This window comes from Neodiprion fabricii, chromosome 5 (assembly GCF_021155785.1).
Source record: "Neodiprion fabricii isolate iyNeoFabr1 chromosome 5, iyNeoFabr1.1, whole genome shotgun sequence".
Lineage (NCBI taxonomy): Eukaryota > Metazoa > Arthropoda > Insecta > Hymenoptera > Diprionidae > Neodiprion > Neodiprion fabricii.
In genome coordinates, this window is record NC_060243.1 from 1,375,377 (window position 1) to 1,391,790 (window position 16,414).

Genomic DNA, 16,414 nt, shown 5'->3' on the forward strand with positions numbered 1-16,414 from the left:
ATTGTTAGGATTCATTTGTTGTTTTAATAAACGTTTACCATACGCTGTTGAAGCCCGCTGTTATTCTCTCTCTTGCGGAAGAAACTTGTAGGCATATCACTCGATACGATGATATATATTACCAGTGAAAGTAATTCGAGTTTCTTCGGTGACTGTGAGAAGAAAAACAGTTTCCTTGCAACGCCTAACGGATATTCGAAACATTTGAAGGACGATAATCGAAATGTGATGTTGAACCGTACCGTCGACAGAGGTCGGCAGCGTGTTTTATTATCGAGGCGCCATCTGTGAGCTAACCACGGAACCGTTTGCCTCGCGGATTGAAGTTTCGAAAAGTTTTGATTCGAATGTGGTGAGCGGCGAGTAGTTTCAGGTTAGCGCGAGTTAACCTGAAAATGGCCGAATCGGAAGGCTCGACGGTATCGTGTGTGTCAAATTCGTCGCGTGGTGAGGATAAAGTGCAAGTGTCAAACGATGAGGATTCGCTGCCGGGATTACTGGGTGAGTTTTTCTCTGAGCATATTGTGGCCTAGTTATCGAGCCCGTAGTGTTTACCAGCTCGAGTTTACACACGAATAACGAAAAGGAAAAATGCACTCGGTAAGAGAGAAAGAGAGAAGGACAGATAAGAAGGATGGAAGGACGGAAAAGGAAAAGAAAGGAAGGGAAAAGAATCGGTATGTATCGCGCGTGGAAACAATCACGTCGTGTGCAACAAGTTGTTGCAGGTCGGTTAGGTAGCCGAATGATGTCACGATTACCAACGAGTCAGTGAATCACATTCTTAGTACCGTACAACTCGAATCCGGGACCGTTGGAATATATTATTATTGCGTAAAAATATCGTGCATTCCTTGGTCCCTTAGTCACATATATCCAGCTTCTCTCTCTATCTCTCTCGCTCTCTCGCTCTCTTCCTCGCACGACGGTTTTTGACTGGTCCTTATAACAAGTTGCAGCCGAGCGCCGTCGGATTTTCTTCACCATGCCCCTTTTTCGATCGGCAAACCTACCGAGGTCAGAAGACAGTCTCAAACTGTGCGAAAGAGTCTCGATTGACACGCCGAGTACTCGAATACTCGATCGTGCCGAAATCTGCAGCGGCAATTCCGATCCGCTCGGATGGTAAGTCGCGACTGTCTTTGACCGCGGTTCTTTCGTAGATAGACAGTGTACCGTCTTTTTTCGATTTTGAGATGAAATGGTTCGTTCTGATTGCCGTGTGGTTCTTTCGAGAACGCTTAGCGCGTCGATTATGAGAGAAGAATTTGCCAGTTTTTAGATAATTCAACGGTGATAAGCCGAGTTTAAACATGGCTTAAATACTGCTGATCGTATATCGCAGATAAGAGTGAAATATGTGTATCTATAACGCGTATAGAATGTTACGGTAAACATGTGATTACCGCTGCTCATGACGCCGCGGAGTGTGTGAAATTTTTGAGAGAAGTACATACATGCAATGTCAGTGGGTGCTGTGTGGCCGGAAAAACCGTTCCAGTACCTACCGCAACGTAACAACGAAGGAAGAACAAATTATTCGCGAAGCGGATCGATTCCTTCCGGCTCAGGTTGTGAAAACCAGTCGAAACAGGGTTATCCTCCAACAGTACGAGAAGCGGGCCTTTATCGCAGTCGGGAGTAATACCGACAGTGCCCTTGTTCACGATTCAAATGATCGTAGTCTTTTCAGTGGAGCTTCGAACGACGCTCGCCAGGCAGACAACTAACCACCAATGCGAACGAAGCATGGTGACATGCGAAGTGTCAAACTAATCTGAATTACGAATCGGAAAATATTTTTTGCGACTCTACGTAAGTTGTGAAAGGCGAGACTATCGCTGTGTAGCGAAAGTATGGCGGAACCCGTGCTCGTCGAGGAGAGCACGCCGATCCGACTTGCCGTGAAGTTGGAAGAATTGGCGAAGACACTCGGAGAGGATGCGAAACACCACGACTACATCGTAGTGCTGTTGATAGTTGTCATGGCTGAGGCTGGATTTTTCATCGCGCGATCAGGTTCAGCGGACGCCGATGCAGGGTAAATAACATGTCATGCAAATAATTCTTGTACTTGCGAAATTGCATGGATAACAGGGTTCAGTTTCAAAACTACAAACTTACGCCTTTCTCGTTCACTTCTATTCTCTTTTTCGTTCTATCGCGATGTTTCTTGCACATTCGATCGTATTCAAGAAACAAGAAACATCAGACGACTGGACCAGGTCCGTGATTGCGAACTTACAAATCAACCACGTGATGACAAGGAGAGACAGCTTTCGATAAAAACTTTATCTCACGACTAGCGCAGTCTAACGATGCGATTCGGCGACGTGCTCGGGGGCAAATCTTTCAACGGGGAAATTGTCGGTCGGTAAGAACAGTCGCGGCCACAGCGTGGAGGGTAAGCTACGTGCAGGCGCGATGCGCGTACTTTCTGAGCGCGAGTTGTTCGCAACGAAATATCGGCAAATAACTCGGTTGCGATTGATTGAGAATAATTCACGTTGCATAAATACAAATGATTCTTCAAATATAATTTGTATAAACTATGAATGATTGTGGCAAAACGTCTGGTCACACGAAGATCCACTGGAAACACGACACACGCGAATATTGCTAGTCGCCCTTTCAGTCGTATAATAAACATACATGTTGATGGACTTGTTACCACGCGGTACTGAAAATCGCATTGATACCCGTGCGCTCGCCATGCGTAAATGACGCTCCAACTTCGAGCGGTTTCTTCGTGGCATTAGGCGTAAATTTCAAATTCAGAAAGAGGAATGGAATCCTTGAGTTAGAGTCACTCACGCGTAAAAAGATCTGTCTGCTTTCTTGAATGTCGAGAAATCCTTGAAAAGCTCGCTCTCTTTGGCATCCTGTATAAAAATTGCTGAATGTTTTTGCTTAAGAATTGGAAAATTCATATGAACTATGCTACAGCTTTTACATTGAATGACTGCAGATACGGAAAGAAGAGAGCGTTGGTAATACCTTCGGACTGGAAAATGCCGGACACTGGAAATTACAGTTTGAAATTTCAATTGCAACCATTGCCAGATCGGGAATGCAAGCTGCTGGCGATCCCGTGCGGGGATACGCTGGTCGTGAACCTCGTATTGCCATATCCGTCCAGAAAGGTGTTCAGCAGGGCGCTGCAGACGGTGAAATACGTGAACATCTACTCTTCGGATTTGGCCGGGCGTTACCTGAACCTGAAAGAGTTCTCGGTCGTCTTCAAAAACAACATGGCCACTCCGGCACGCTGTGAAATGCTGTCAGTCGCTGGAATCCCGAACGCCAGTCTCCCCGGACTTCCGGCAGAGATTAAGCTCCGGATCATACGGATGATGGACGCTTACTCCTTGACCAGGCTCGCCCAAACCTCCCGTGAATTCCATGAACTCGTCATGCAACCCATAATTTGGAAAAGACTGCTGCTACGCGACTTTCCTCAAAATTCCTGCCCCGAGCGAAATTACTACGAAACTTATCGCGTAAGCAGACACTCCATAGTCAAATTGAAACTGCCCGAAGCTCTCGCGAAACGTAACACTCGCGGAATACGCAAGGAGTTGTCGTCGTGCTTCATAGGCATCGTATCCTCCATCTTATTTGCTTTCATCGTACTCGCGTGTCTTGCGTATTACATGCTCTAACAGCTTTAATACCTAACAGAGAAAGAAGCAAATTTGATCGACCCTTCTGTTCTTTCTGACTTCGAACAGAACATACTGTGATATAAGTACTGAAATTGTCTTCGAATCGCCTGAAATGAATGGGAAAGGACCGTTTTTGCAGAAATTATTTCGGATTTTAACTTCTTTCATATTTAACAACCTCTTTTCTACCTACGATGCTTCGACAAATGTTTATAATGCCAAGTCAGACCGTAAGCTCGATATATCCGAGCAAACCTCATGCATAAGTAAATATCGATACTTATTATCCGATTATTTTTGTGATATATCTACAATTTCTACCAGATGTTAATATCTCCACTTTTTATCGATCGCAACCCTCACCAGGACTTCCATGAAACAACAGTCGCGTCGACGCCGAGCTTCATGGACGAGTGGTGGCCAGATCTCGAGGTTTCAGCAGACTTTCCAAGAGGACGCAGCATCCCGCGATGCTGGCCGGTGCATAGATATTAACTACGCTATTTATCCGAATAAACGATCATTGGAAATAAATTTTCGTTGTTCTGTTTTCCATGCTGCCTTTTATACCGATATCCTTAAACCAGCAGCTTGAGCGGAGAAATGGGAGCGGCTGAAAATTGCTGAGTTTTTTTTTTTAAATTTGTATTTCGACTTGCAGCAGGGGAAGACGCACTTCATGAGGTAGCGGTTGGTGCTGCTGTTCGTGAGAGTTCGCAGAATTCGACAGAGCAACGACAGGCCAAGGCAAACGGCGATACCGGTAAGTCAGTCGTCGTATATTTGGAGTAAAGAGTTTTTCCACGAGCGATTCGTCCTGTCGCTGGTAAAAGCTCGCTGATTAGCAGGACCGTACCATAGTTCTGGGAATCATGGAAAGTGATCCTGATTTTTTTTGTCAACATCATTTTCTTGAATTTAAACTCCTTCCCTCCGAATCGCACACGATACGGATTAGCTTTGACAAATCTTGCATCTTTTATTAAATTTCTCGATGAGACTGAAGTTGGTAACGTTAACGCAAAGAAACACGTCGGGGTGGGGGGGTTTACTATTTTGCAACTTTGTAACAACTTTGAAGCAGTCGAGTTTTCAAATTATGAATACGTTTTGTTTTATTACGATTTATTGCATTTCAGACATTTTTGCAATTGTGAAATGAAGACTTTTTTCGAAACGTAAATCATTGTAATAACGTTACTAACTTCGGCCTTATATTCCTTGGCTCATCGCGTTCATCTATCGTTCATTATTTCTTATCTCGTGAGTTTCAGACTCGTAACTCAATTAGGTTGTATCAAATTTTATCCCTTCTTCAAGGCTGCGTTGTACGCAACAACTTTGGCACGACTGTTATATTCGGTGCTTACAACGCAGTAATTAATACGAATTGTTACTTGGGAGGGGGATAAAAGACTGTAAAGACTGCTGCCCTTGGTGGTACCCTTGAAATCTTTCGTACCGCAGCAAGTTCCCAATTCTCGTTGGGTCTAACTCACACAATTTCTGGAGCTTACGTATTTCACGTGACTGGCATACACTCCTCCGTTATTTTTTGTACATACTACTCGCAGGTACCTATATTCTCTTATCTATACGCGCAACATTGTCATCTTTTTGTATTCAGTTGCGTGATAAATTTGACACGTTTACATTTTTTTTTTTATTACTTTCGTACGAAAGGCGGAGAAATTTCTTTAACCTAAAAATTACACAAATATTTCACCTTCGTCAATTTTACACTGTAGGACTTGATAAAACATACCGGGAAAAAGAAAAATGACACTATCTAATTTGCTTCTTCTTCCTCTGCTTCGCATATATGAATATGATATCATCAAGGAATACTTTCATTGTTGTTTATTATTTCGCACGTGCGTAATCTTATTCATTGGCAAATGACAACGTTCATCGATCGGATAAATCTGATGGAAAAAAAGTATATATGGATAAATAAAAAAGAGAGATAAACAAGGAAATATATATCGTTAAAAGTATAAGGGGCGTGAAATATATGGAGTGTGAAATTTTCGGCTCTGACGACGTGGCGTATAAAACGAGAGTCGTTGTAATGCAAAAAGCGTCGGTCCAAAGGTGGGAAACTTTAATGACGCCGACGTACACGTCGAGCGCGAGGAATATCCAGATCTTAGCAAGGGTTCGCGAGAGACGAGATGCTGCGGCACACCCTTGACGGAGACAATGCCGACTCGAGTTTGCTCTTGCAGCTCCTGAACGACGCGGCGCGGGCGTTAAAGCTGTGCTCATGTACACGAAGATAGAGAGAAAAGGGAAGGACATGTACAATACGTTACACACCGACCCGAGGGATGAGTTGAGGAGAGGAGAAGAGGAAGAAAAAAGGAAGACAAAAGTAAAAATGATGAGATAGGCGATCGGCGATAGAGACGCGCGCTTCGTATGGATGCGAAAACGCTTCGTTCTATTTTATTCCATCTTCGGGACTTCGAAGGTCGTCAAAGGTCGTTCCGCTCGCCAAAGGTAGAAGGAGAGGAAAAGAAGAGGAAGGCTTGTTGTACAGGGAGGATATCAGTGGCCCACAAATCGCGGCAATGAAGTCAGCTTGTCCGTATATATCGGTGAACAGGATCCCTCCCATACACCGTGAGTGCAGGGTAGGTGTATGGTGCTTTGTCAGCAACCCGAAAATGGTCAGGAGAGTAGAAGGCGGTCGAGATTACGTCGCGGTGGCTCAATCTCGCCACGAATTCGAGAGTCATCCTCGGCCGTGTCGTCTGTGAGACGGGATACGGGAGAGACAGAGAGAGAGAGAGAGAGACGGAGAAAAGGAATGGGGGGATAAGTCGGAAAATCGGAGAATGGGATGGACGAAGGGGAAAATAAGTATAGCACATAAACCATGCACGCAAATACCTATGTATAAAAAATTACATACTTCCATTCGACTTCCGTCCGACTTACGGTTACGGCTCCGGAATGAAAATTATGGTACCTTTTACATACGCGCGGCATCGTCGAGGCGGAAAAAAGAAGGAAACGCTGCTACCGGTCCTTCTCTATTTATTCGCAAATATAAACCGGTTTGTTTTTTGGTTTTCTCCTCAGAGATATTGAAGGAAAGCTAGACTGGTTATGAACTCACGAGATTGAAGTTGGTAACGTTATCCTAACGAAGCATTGGGAAAAAACACTATTTTCTTATTTTTACAACGACTTTGAAGGGACGAAAATTTCAAAGTATGATTATGTTTCGTTTTTCCTCAGAATGAATCGTTGCGATAACGTTAACAGTGATTCTGCAGTTTAGTGTGAATTCGGGAATACTTGAAGTATAGTTTTTTGCTTTTCGTCTTAGTCGGTTCGTCATTGATTCTGTATACTACGTACGTTTGTTAAGTTTCTCTCCTCTTGAGCTTTCTTCCGACTTCTTATTTCTTTGGCAAAAAATCCCGAGAAGGATGCTCGCAGCCTGTCTTGCCTTCTTCCGTTTTTCGCTGTTCGTACAGCAGCGGGATATTCTCTGAAGGATTTACATACCACGCGACTTTTAATGGGGGAGGAATCCCCGCGCAGTGCGTGTCCGGATCGGAATAAAGTGATTTTGTGTCAGCGCCTCGTCAAATGTCGAGTGGTAAAAGTTGATGTTGGACAGATTTCTGGAGAGGGGGATGATTATTCTTGCACAGGATCGTTTGAGCACGCCTGATTGCCAGGAGGTCGAAGCGACGGTTTAAAAGTATAAGCGTTATCCGAAAGCCCGCGTGTCTCTTCCTGCTGTCTTCAATTGCTCAGCCGTAAATTCCCGCATCCTGAGAACCCGCGAAGCAGTTAACTCGACGTCTCAGCCTCGGTTTCCACCATTACTGTTATTACTGTTATTATTTTTATACGCGTCGCCTCGAACCTCGGACGACTCGTTTTATTCCCCATTTCCCCGCTGCGGACGGCTGATGTAACGCGAATCCTGAAGGGGGCGAGTCTACCGCCTCCTCGGATCATCTTTGAATCGTATCAGATAAACGTCTTATTCCCTAACACCGCGACCTGTGATCGCCGTCCTTTCCGGTACATAAACGTTCCCGATCGACCAGAAGAATCGGAATCACTATCCCTTTTTCGGATGCTTCCGATGCTTCAGGAGGCCGAAAACGAGTGATTTTTCAAGGATTCTTTACGAAGAGACATTTCAATTTATTCATATTCAAATATAATTATTGAACTTTAGTCTGATATTTTTTGTTTGTATAAATAATGATTTTTAAAACTGCTATAACCGATTTCCGGGAGCACCTTTAGAAAAAAGCGTCTTGCGGTGAGGAATATATCTCTGGACTGGATCATCCGAAATGAAAAAACAAAAAAGATTTAGTTAATACAAGGTAGGATTATCTGGTTTTATAAAGTTCTTTATAAAATGGAAAATATTTATCGGCGAGGAAAAACCTTCGATCAAGACCTGAAAGAGTTATTCGTAAAGCTTGTGTAAAAATTTTGAGATCGGTCGGTCCAGCCGTTTCCGAGAAATTTTGCTCACCGACTTCGTAAACGCAGTTTTGAAAAAAACGCGTTCAAAGTTTCGAGAGCACTTTTAAACGCTCCGAGGCGTCTTTGCAAATGTTGGCGTAACTTGGAGAATATTTGTCGGAACGACGTGAAATTTTCTGTGCACGTACTCGAACATATTTACATTACAAAAATGAAACTAAAAAACAAAATACCCCCTTAAACTTTATCGTTCTCCTAGAAAACTCGAATCTTCCCCCCCTCTCTTTGCTTCTTCATCCTTGATTTTCCATCACCCCATAATCTTGGGCTAAAAATTCCTGAATGCGAATTCACCGTTTCGCTAAGCTAGCGCTAGCGAAAATTCGATTCATTCGTCGAGACGAACTCAATTCCATAAATCCGAGTTTCTCTACCAGGTTTGAAAGGAGGGTGAAAAAAAAAAAAAAAAAACTTTTCCACCGCCGAGGGTCGCAAATATTTGACCCTCCGTTTTCTCCCTTTACATTCGATGTTTGCGATTCGGTTTTTCGCGGATCTCTATATGCAGTCGGTTTTACCCTGCAGGATCCGTCGCTTCCTCCTTTTCCTTGACTTGTTTTTCCCCAGTCGATAACGATTGCTCCCTCATGCAGGACGCTCAAGGACCCAGGAAGAGATCCTGCACCGACATTATAACCCGCGTCCCATTTCTCGCCCGCGACCTCCAAGCTCGAAGCTTGCGCCGTTTGGCCCCTATCTCCCTCCCTCCCTCTCTCTCTCTCTCTCTCTCTCACCAGACACCCGATTCTCTGTTCTCTCCCTCTCTCCTCAGCGCAGCTGGACCCAGTTTCAGTTCGCTTACCGAACCCGTCCCGGACGAATGTCCTGGGATTCGCGGCTCGTCGCCTAGTGGCGGTAAAAGTTAAACGCAGGGTAAATGAGCGAGTTTCAGCCCCTGTTCCGATTATCCCCCGTCGTTATAATCAGCGAGATCTGTAATACTGAACGATCTGCCACTAACCCTTATTTTTCATGCTCTGTTTGTCTGAATATTCGGATGCTGCTACTGTACGAAAAATCCGAGTTTCATCGCCTCCAGACTTACGTGCTACTTTCTTGATTTAACAAGTGCGGTGCGGCAGTATTTTTGTCAACAGTTACGTGATATTTTCCGTTATCATTACCGGGAATAACGCGCTCAAGCGTAATAATTAATCAGTAATTATATCTCTGATACGAATAATCTGTTACATGGACGCGAGTTCTTTTTTATCGTCGATATATATATATGTATAATTAGCCGCATGAATCTGCAATACGTGTGTATGTGTGATGATTATTTTCGAACTTCATATTGTGCAAGTTGTTTTTTAACGTCCGTGCAATACTCGAGGTTTATCGTCATTGCGAGTTAATTACTCCTGTATAAAGACGTTCTTAAATTATTTTTATTTTGTTTGTGTATCTTTTTTCTTTACGCTTACACACTTTTCAAAGAAATCTCCGCTTTATCTTTACTCCGGTCCGAATCTCCTCCCTTCTCTGACCGTCCTAATGGACATATGCGTCGTCGTTTTTACGGCCAGCTCTTTTTTGAGCCTTGAAATTCTGACGGTCCCCTCCTATCTCGGTTCTGATACCGTTTGACGTAATTCCGAAAGCGCCGCACGAGGCGCATATTATACCTGTTTGGCTATCCGTTTCCTAAGTTCGGCCGTACCGAGAAACGGGAGACCAGTCGAGAGCTCTTTATTGACGATAAATCTCCGTGAACGACGAGGAGACGAAAATAGCCGTATACATGTACAGTGTAGAAGAGTAAGAGAAGAGAAAAATATGATGTATCGCCACTGTTCCCGGTGTGGAAAAAAATTTTATTGAAATACGAAAGGAATTCCCGAACGTCTCTGCATTGTATAACGTGAGGGCGCAAATCTGTATTCTCATCCATTTTTCTCGTCGTTGGAATGAGAGAGACGGACTATCCCCTACATTGTGGAGGGAATATTATTTCGGTGATTTCGGATCGTTGAATTGGGCGAGGGACAGGTAATTACCGCGTTTCAAATAACCTCCCGGATTTACGTGTCGCTTGTGCCACAGACGCGATAGTAATAACAATGAAAATTGATTCCCGGGCGCGAAATTTACGCTCAAATGTGCGATAAGGATGAAGTTAGTCGGTAACGTTACTGTGAAAATTATTTAGGATCATCTGAAATTTATTAAAGAGAAGCCAACTCGTTCAACAGTCACTTGCAAATTGCGCACAATTCGGTGGCCGTCATTTTGGCAGGTCATGGATTGCACGGGTTGTGATTCATAGCTCAGGTTTTATTACCATCGGGGCGCCACGACCCTTATTAGATAACAGTGACGCAATTTGTCCAAAATGATTCGACGCGTGTAGAAAGGGGATTCTCGAAAATGGTTGATCGAATCGAAAGCAAAAAAAAACAAAAAAATAAAAACAAAAAATAAACACGGTCTTACTCTCTCAAAAATACATCAAGCCGCGCACGCGTCAAGATTAAAAGGCGCGGTGTCCTCGGTATTTTAACTCCCGGAAGTAGCAACACTCCAAAAATACTCGTGGGGTAGGTACCCACCTTCCGTTACGCTTAAGAAAAGTTTTCAAGGCTCGTCAGAGAGCTGGCGCTTAGACGTTCAATATCTCGTCAGTATCCCGGCTCGGTCTGCAGTTAGGTACAGAGTTTAAGCTCGCCGTCGACTCCGGAGTAAGCCGTCTTTTCGTCCTTTCTATAACCAGCGTAATTCCCTTTTTCCCCACCGTCAGGCAAAACTGAACGTGATTTGGTTGGAAAGAAGTGACAGATTAACGTGGAAATATTGAATATAGTGGAAAATAATAACAACGATAACAACCGAGGCAGTGATATTATATAATTTTATTCAACAAAGTGTAAAAATAACGTCGAGTACGCTGATAGTTGAGGGGATTAAGGACCTTGTTTCACCGTAATGGCATTGTGAGTCGCCGCCTCTGTCTCGCCGAGTATCCAAATTTTACCGAAAGTGAGATTTACAATCCGGAAGTGGCAAGGGTCCTACGGTTCGACGATCTCGAGGAGGCCGCTCGGTCCAGGACTAGAACGGACGAGGCACAGCGAAAAGCGGTGTGGCAGTGTTACTCGGCGAGGATGCTTACGCACAGTCATAGCGATGGAGAATTTCCCATATACTCCCAAGGTAAGGTCCGATTCGCTGAGTTTTTCACCACCAAACAGAGGCGTCGGGAAGTCGTTGGGTTCGATAAAAAATTTCGAGACCATTACGCGCATTGTTGAAAGTTTTTCGATCAAATTTAACCGCGACAACTTTATTACGTTGATTTATGATGTTGTACCTCCGAATCCACTGTCTCGTGTTCTTCTTCGTTCATTAACGCCGAGCGAGGAAAAGTAAAGAATCTCCAAGAGGAGCTTGGACTGGTGAATCGATGAATTACGGATGTCCCAAAAGGCCGTTAATTTCCGTCAACAGGGTTCCCTCCATCTTTGACGAGGCTTTCGCCGCGCGAGGAGGCTTGATAAACGGCGCAGGGAATCATGCTGCTACACAGAGGCGGCATTCCGTCTCGAGTTGATTAACGCCACCCAGGACCTAATCACATTAATGCGCTCCTCCAGCCCTCGAAGCTTTGAGAACCTGGGCGCACGAATTCGCCAGACAATTTTCGTACACAACTTGTGGAAAGCTCACACGCGCGAATACGGATGTCCGGAATTGTGAACAAGCCTGCCGATGATCGGTAAACTCTCTTTCGTAGTCATAAATCCACTCACCTATGCACGTGATCGAAATTTTTAGTGACATTCCGATTTGTCTACCTGGTCAAGCTCTGTGTCTCTTTACCGCAGTGCAGCTGACTCAAGAATTTTCTAGAGCACGTAATCAGCCCATCGATTTCAAGCCGCTGCCAAAAGCTCGTGATTTTGTCTCATACCATTTCGTTTGCTAAGTCCGAAAACAATCTCCTACAACTCCGAGAAACCAGGGTTGATTGTAGAAGCTCCCGAATATTGGAGTTCGACAACAAGTTTCCATTGAATTTTGAAACCAGTCTGTAGTAAATCAACAGACTTCGACCCGCTTCACTGGAAAAGTTTTTATCCGACGTCTTGACGGCCGTTCTAAAATTGGGGAAGTTCGCTGTGACGAAAAGGTGAAATGATTCAAAGCAGACTCGTTTTTTTTTTTTTTTGAGCTGATTTTACCCCGCGTCCAACGATTAATCCTCAATAATTATAATCACTCGTTAGCTGTGACGAAGAAAAATCTAACTCAAATAAGCCTTGATATTAATATATCGTCGGCACTTGTCGCGGGGATCGATCAGGTATTTTAACTATCGACCCAACTTCCGGCTCGTAAACATCATTAAAGTGCTGTGACTCATTGTCAGTCGAGTAATCGGAGTTGTAAATGATTGCTCGATGCCAGCCCAGCGATTAGAATTTATTAGACTTTGTAATGATGCGCGTGCAGATTGTAGGATGAAAAAAGTGCCCCTCTCGCGGCGTTTTTTGGAATGATTACATACGTAAAATAATCTTATCTGCTGGCGAAGCTGCGACAGTATGCGTGCGGTGACATCGTGAGCATCGCGAGACATCGGAAATCTGGACATGGAATCGCTGGGAAAAATCCACACGACGAACTGGATCATCGATCAAGATTGATGCCGAGTGACTCATTGTTAGACCATGCTGGGTTTACGTGCACTGGTTGGTTAGAGGACAACGTGCGCTTTATCACTCGGTGTGTAACGGTACATGATCCATCACGATTTTGTTTCCAACCACTTGGACAACTCGATTTTCATTGTATATTTACAAGTTCGTTCAAACGATGGTTCCAACTCCTTCAGTTCGTTCGCGGAGTTCGTACCTAATTACATCTTCGAATAATAACTATATGTTACACACACACACACACACACACACACATATATATATAGGTGCCAAAAAAATATTGTCCTCGTAAAATAAACGTCATTGAGGCGAGATTATACGGCGAAACATATCGTGTTCGTTGTTGATTCGAAACGCGGTTAGAAATATATTACTAAAACGTCCAATAAACCGATCGCAATCAGAAGATGACAGAGGTAACAGCAGCTTATCCGATTTCGAATGTACAATTTTCATCAACACTATATCGTGAATTCTGAGTGCAAAAGACACTCTGTTTGGTCCATTTTCACCTGCCCTTTTCCTCACGGTTTAAATCACTGGAATTTGTCACTTCACCATGAGCACTCGACTCCTTCTTATCCGCTTCTTTCTCCTTATCGGCCACTTGAACCTTCGCGGCGTCTCGGTCCGGTCGCTGGTTTGCGACGTCCTCCGGACAGCCATTCTCGAAAATCCCCTTACACGCTTTGGAAACTCGTTCCCCAAGTGCCGCTGTGAATTTGTGGGCTGAAGTGTCTTTCACGGTTTGCCTCAACCAGCACGTTTCGATGTTCGTCTCGCAGCTTCGGTAGTGTTGTGAGGCTGCGACCTGCACGTCGACGGTGACTTCCTTGTACCCTGAAAAACATGACATTAACGATCTGTCGGTCAGAGCTCCGCTCCATCAGTCTCTCGATTAAACTCACGTTTGTTGAATGCCGAGGCTGTTTTCCTCAGTTCCCAAGTGTGATGGTTTCCCAGCTCGACTGTCTGTCTACTCCGGACGATGTACTTGCTCCGTTCTCTTCCGGGGTTTGCAAACATCGTCCTCGTCGTCTTCGACTGGGTGTACAGCTTCGGTATTTCTGTAAAAATATTTCACCGGTACTTTGGTAGCTAAGCTGACTTTTCGTCGAAACTGTAATTATCTGAATCGCCGGAATACAGCGCGTTGTCATACCTGGCGCCAGCGTCACGGGATCGTCGTCGAACATCAGGTAGAAAAACATGTTTCTGAATAAGAAGGAGGCCTGGTCGTTGAGGGGCAAATGGGGACCGATTGGATCGAGGTACTGCATCATGTCCAGATAGTCCTTGTGTTTTCTGGGCACGATGAACTCGTCGATGTCGACGCTGGCCACGTACATGTAACTTTTGTGGAACGAGCTTCTGTAGAGGCAGTCGTTGAGGGCCGCGAATATACCGTCGACTCTGAGATTTTTCTCGAATATGAAGTAGGGTGGTAGATCCCAGGGTAGAATCGTCGCCACGCCGTTGTCTCTGTAGTGTTCGAGCACTTTTCCTACCCTCGATGAGATCGACCGATTGTAGAAGGTGAAGTGACCGACGCCCATCATTCGATAAAATTCAACGAACTCCACCAGGTTCGTAACCCTGTCGAAGTTGTGGTGCAATACGGGAACGCACACAGCCATGAAGTTGGTGGAGAACTCCGCCATCGATATGCCGTTTTCTGGATAGAAAATCGGTACGAACGAATCATTTTTCGGCTCGTAGGAGTCCGTAATATTGCCGGGAGCGATAGTTATCTCGTAGGGCAGATGCTGCTTGGAGTAATACTCCTCGTAGTCCATTTTCGCCGACATTGTCAGATCGCAGAGTACGAAGAAGGCGCTGTAGTACATGTTGAAACCCTCGGATATGGCTACTGGCTTCGTCCGAGTCGCCTTTTTTTTCTTTATCACAAACGTCTCGCCATCCTCGGTCTGTTTACCTCGGTACTTGTAGACGCAAGTCACCGGTGGATTGTACCTCGGTAGTATCGCGATGATTCTGACCTGAAAACGAGAGATAAATACCTGTCGCGCATTCCCTCTCCTAACTTGACACCGTCACTGGAAGTAAGAAAAACAAATCACCACCACCACCACCACCATCACCACGACTACCACCACGTACCATCGCCCATGTCGTCTCGTTTCCGATTCCCTCGTGTGACTCTTGCAAAATTTGCTCTGGTCTTGTGTCGAGGTAGGCGGAATATATGTGTCCCTCTTTAACCGACGTTTGCTTCCATCCGGTCGACCCGTTTGTTTTCGGCAGGTATCTCATTTCCAAATCCAGCATGTCGCCCAAGGATGATTGCAGGTTGTAGATGCTCGACAGGCTGCTGTTTCTCTGTGCAACACGCATCGTCATCTACTAGCACTACAATTACTTCCGTTCGCACATGTTAGCAGTGTGCAGACGGTTATAACTACTTGGTAAATCGACGTGTAACTGCATCTTTATTTACACAACCGTGTATTTACTTGTGAAAATCGACGTCACCTACCTTGGCTACGTGAATCACCAGTCCAATCAGTCCGACAAACAGCCCATAGAAAAAGATGAATTTCAAACGCCGGGAGATGCAGGCCCAGGCGGTAACCTGCGGCTTTTGAAACAGCGGGTGGTACTTCACCATTATGCGATTATTCCGAGTTCTGGACTATTAAACTGTGACGAAATTCAACCCGCAAGTAACGGTCAGAAGTACACTATTCATGCCGCACGATTCACGGCACGCTGCAACTGGCTCGCCTCTAATCTGACCAAAGATTAAATTTTTCTAACTCCTGTCGCTTTCCGAGTTCTTATCAACCCATCGAGCAGATAAAGCCTCTACTCCCCTCTCCAACACTTATAGCTGGACTTTCGTAACGTCCGATCACATATTTTCACCGGGACATTGTCGGATGACATCGAAAGTTATAAATAGGAGCTCACGTTTGTAATATCGAGACGATGATGAGTGCGTAATGACACCGTTGATGACACGTCGTTTTTCTTGCAAAAGCAGGTTGTGATGTACTGTGGAGTCTGCGATCACACGTATCGATCTGGTTATGATGAATTTTAACTTGATAAGCTCTCAGAGTTTGTCTAGCTTGGCGTTTGTTGGTGTCCACGGCAGTATAATATTGCTATGTCGTAACCGACTGATGATTTAATAATCGAAATTAGGTTGCCGATAAGAACGTGTTATACCTGATGTACATACATGCGTAAATTCCCAAGTCATATCTGCCTTCGATCGGGGTATTGCAACTAGCGAATTCCCCGTGCAGTAATTTGGTCGTTAGTTCGTTCAGTAGGTGGATAGGTACCTACGCTTGATTGGAAAGCCTTATCGTCGTTGAAAGACGCGAGGATGATTTACTCGTCGATGGCATGCGGAGACCGATAAACTCGAGGATAATGTCTATTTAGTACTGGGAAAGAAAGTTGCTTTGTAATTAACTGTGTGGGATTGCAGATGGCGGTGATGAACAATGGAAGCAATATGCGCCATATCATATATTCACGCAAATCAATCAGATACGAAATCGCGACGCGCATGACAAGAGTCTTTTTTCACGTCCA

The 16,414-nt window shown here is 44.6% G+C and overlaps 3 protein-coding genes across 10 annotated transcripts in view; 2 read left to right on the forward strand and 1 right to left on the reverse strand.

The window, feature by feature from the left end:
- Positions 1-351: 351 nt before the first annotated feature.
- Positions 352-16,414, forward strand: part of LOC124183938 (phosphatase and actin regulator 1-like) — a 161,542-nt gene continuing 145,479 nt past the window's right edge. For 5 of the 7 annotated variants that reach the window (XM_046573148.1, XM_046573150.1, XM_046573151.1 and 2 more), the window contains exons 1-2: positions 353-501; positions 4,327-4,428. In XM_046573148.1, coding sequence (XP_046429104.1) covers positions 396-501; positions 4,327-4,428 — 208 coding nt within the window. In that variant the 5' untranslated portion in view covers positions 353-395. Of the gene's footprint in view, positions 502-4,326; positions 4,429-16,414 lie in introns of all 7 variants that reach the window. The other 2 variants (XM_046573157.1, XM_046573149.1) reach the window with 2 other exon arrangements.
- Positions 1,710-4,199, forward strand: LOC124183940 (F-box only protein 7-like). 2 transcript variants are annotated; one of them, XM_046573159.1, is made up of 3 exons: positions 1,710-2,041; positions 2,969-3,500; positions 3,990-4,199. In XM_046573159.1, the coding sequence occupies exons 1-3, from the start codon at positions 1,857-1,859 to the stop codon at positions 4,158-4,160; spliced, it is 888 nt and encodes a 295-aa protein (XP_046429115.1). In that variant the 5' UTR covers positions 1,710-1,856; the 3' UTR covers positions 4,161-4,199. The 2 variants fall into 2 exon arrangements, with proteins under 2 accessions (XP_046429115.1, XP_046429116.1); XM_046573160.1 differs by having other exon boundaries at positions 1,718-2,041; positions 4,032-4,199.
- Positions 12,968-15,735, reverse strand: LOC124183939. The gene is made up of 5 exons (XM_046573158.1): positions 15,345-15,735; positions 14,969-15,187; positions 14,010-14,847; positions 13,756-13,914; positions 12,968-13,687 (listed from the first exon to the last, which is right to left on the reverse strand). The coding sequence occupies exons 1-5, from the start codon at positions 15,474-15,476 to the stop codon at positions 13,356-13,358; spliced, it is 1,680 nt and encodes a 559-aa protein (XP_046429114.1). The 5' UTR covers positions 15,477-15,735; the 3' UTR covers positions 12,968-13,355.

Excerpts from the sequence above, each read along its gene's own strand:
- LOC124183940 (XM_046573159.1), top strand. The coding sequence starts at position 1,857 with ATGGCGGAACCCGTGCTCGTCGAGGAGAGCACGCCGATCCGACTTGCC. Across the intron at positions 2,042-2,968 it reads TCAGCGGACGCCGATGCAGG|ATACGGAAAGAAGAGAGCGT; the intron begins GTAAATAACATG and ends GAATGACTGCAG. Across the intron at positions 3,501-3,989 it reads ATTACTACGAAACTTATCGC|ATGTTAATATCTCCACTTTT; the intron begins GTAAGCAGACAC and ends AATTTCTACCAG.
- LOC124183939 (XM_046573158.1), bottom strand. The coding sequence starts at position 15,476 with ATGGTGAAGTACCACCCGCTGTTTCAAAAGCCGCAGGTTACCGCCTGG. Across the intron at positions 14,848-14,968 it reads ACGAGACGACATGGGCGATG|GTCAGAATCATCGCGATACT; the intron begins GTACGTGGTGGT and ends TCTCGTTTTCAG. Across the intron at positions 13,688-13,755 it reads AGCCTCGGCATTCAACAAAC|GGTACAAGGAAGTCACCGTC; the intron begins GTGAGTTTAATC and ends CATGTTTTTCAG.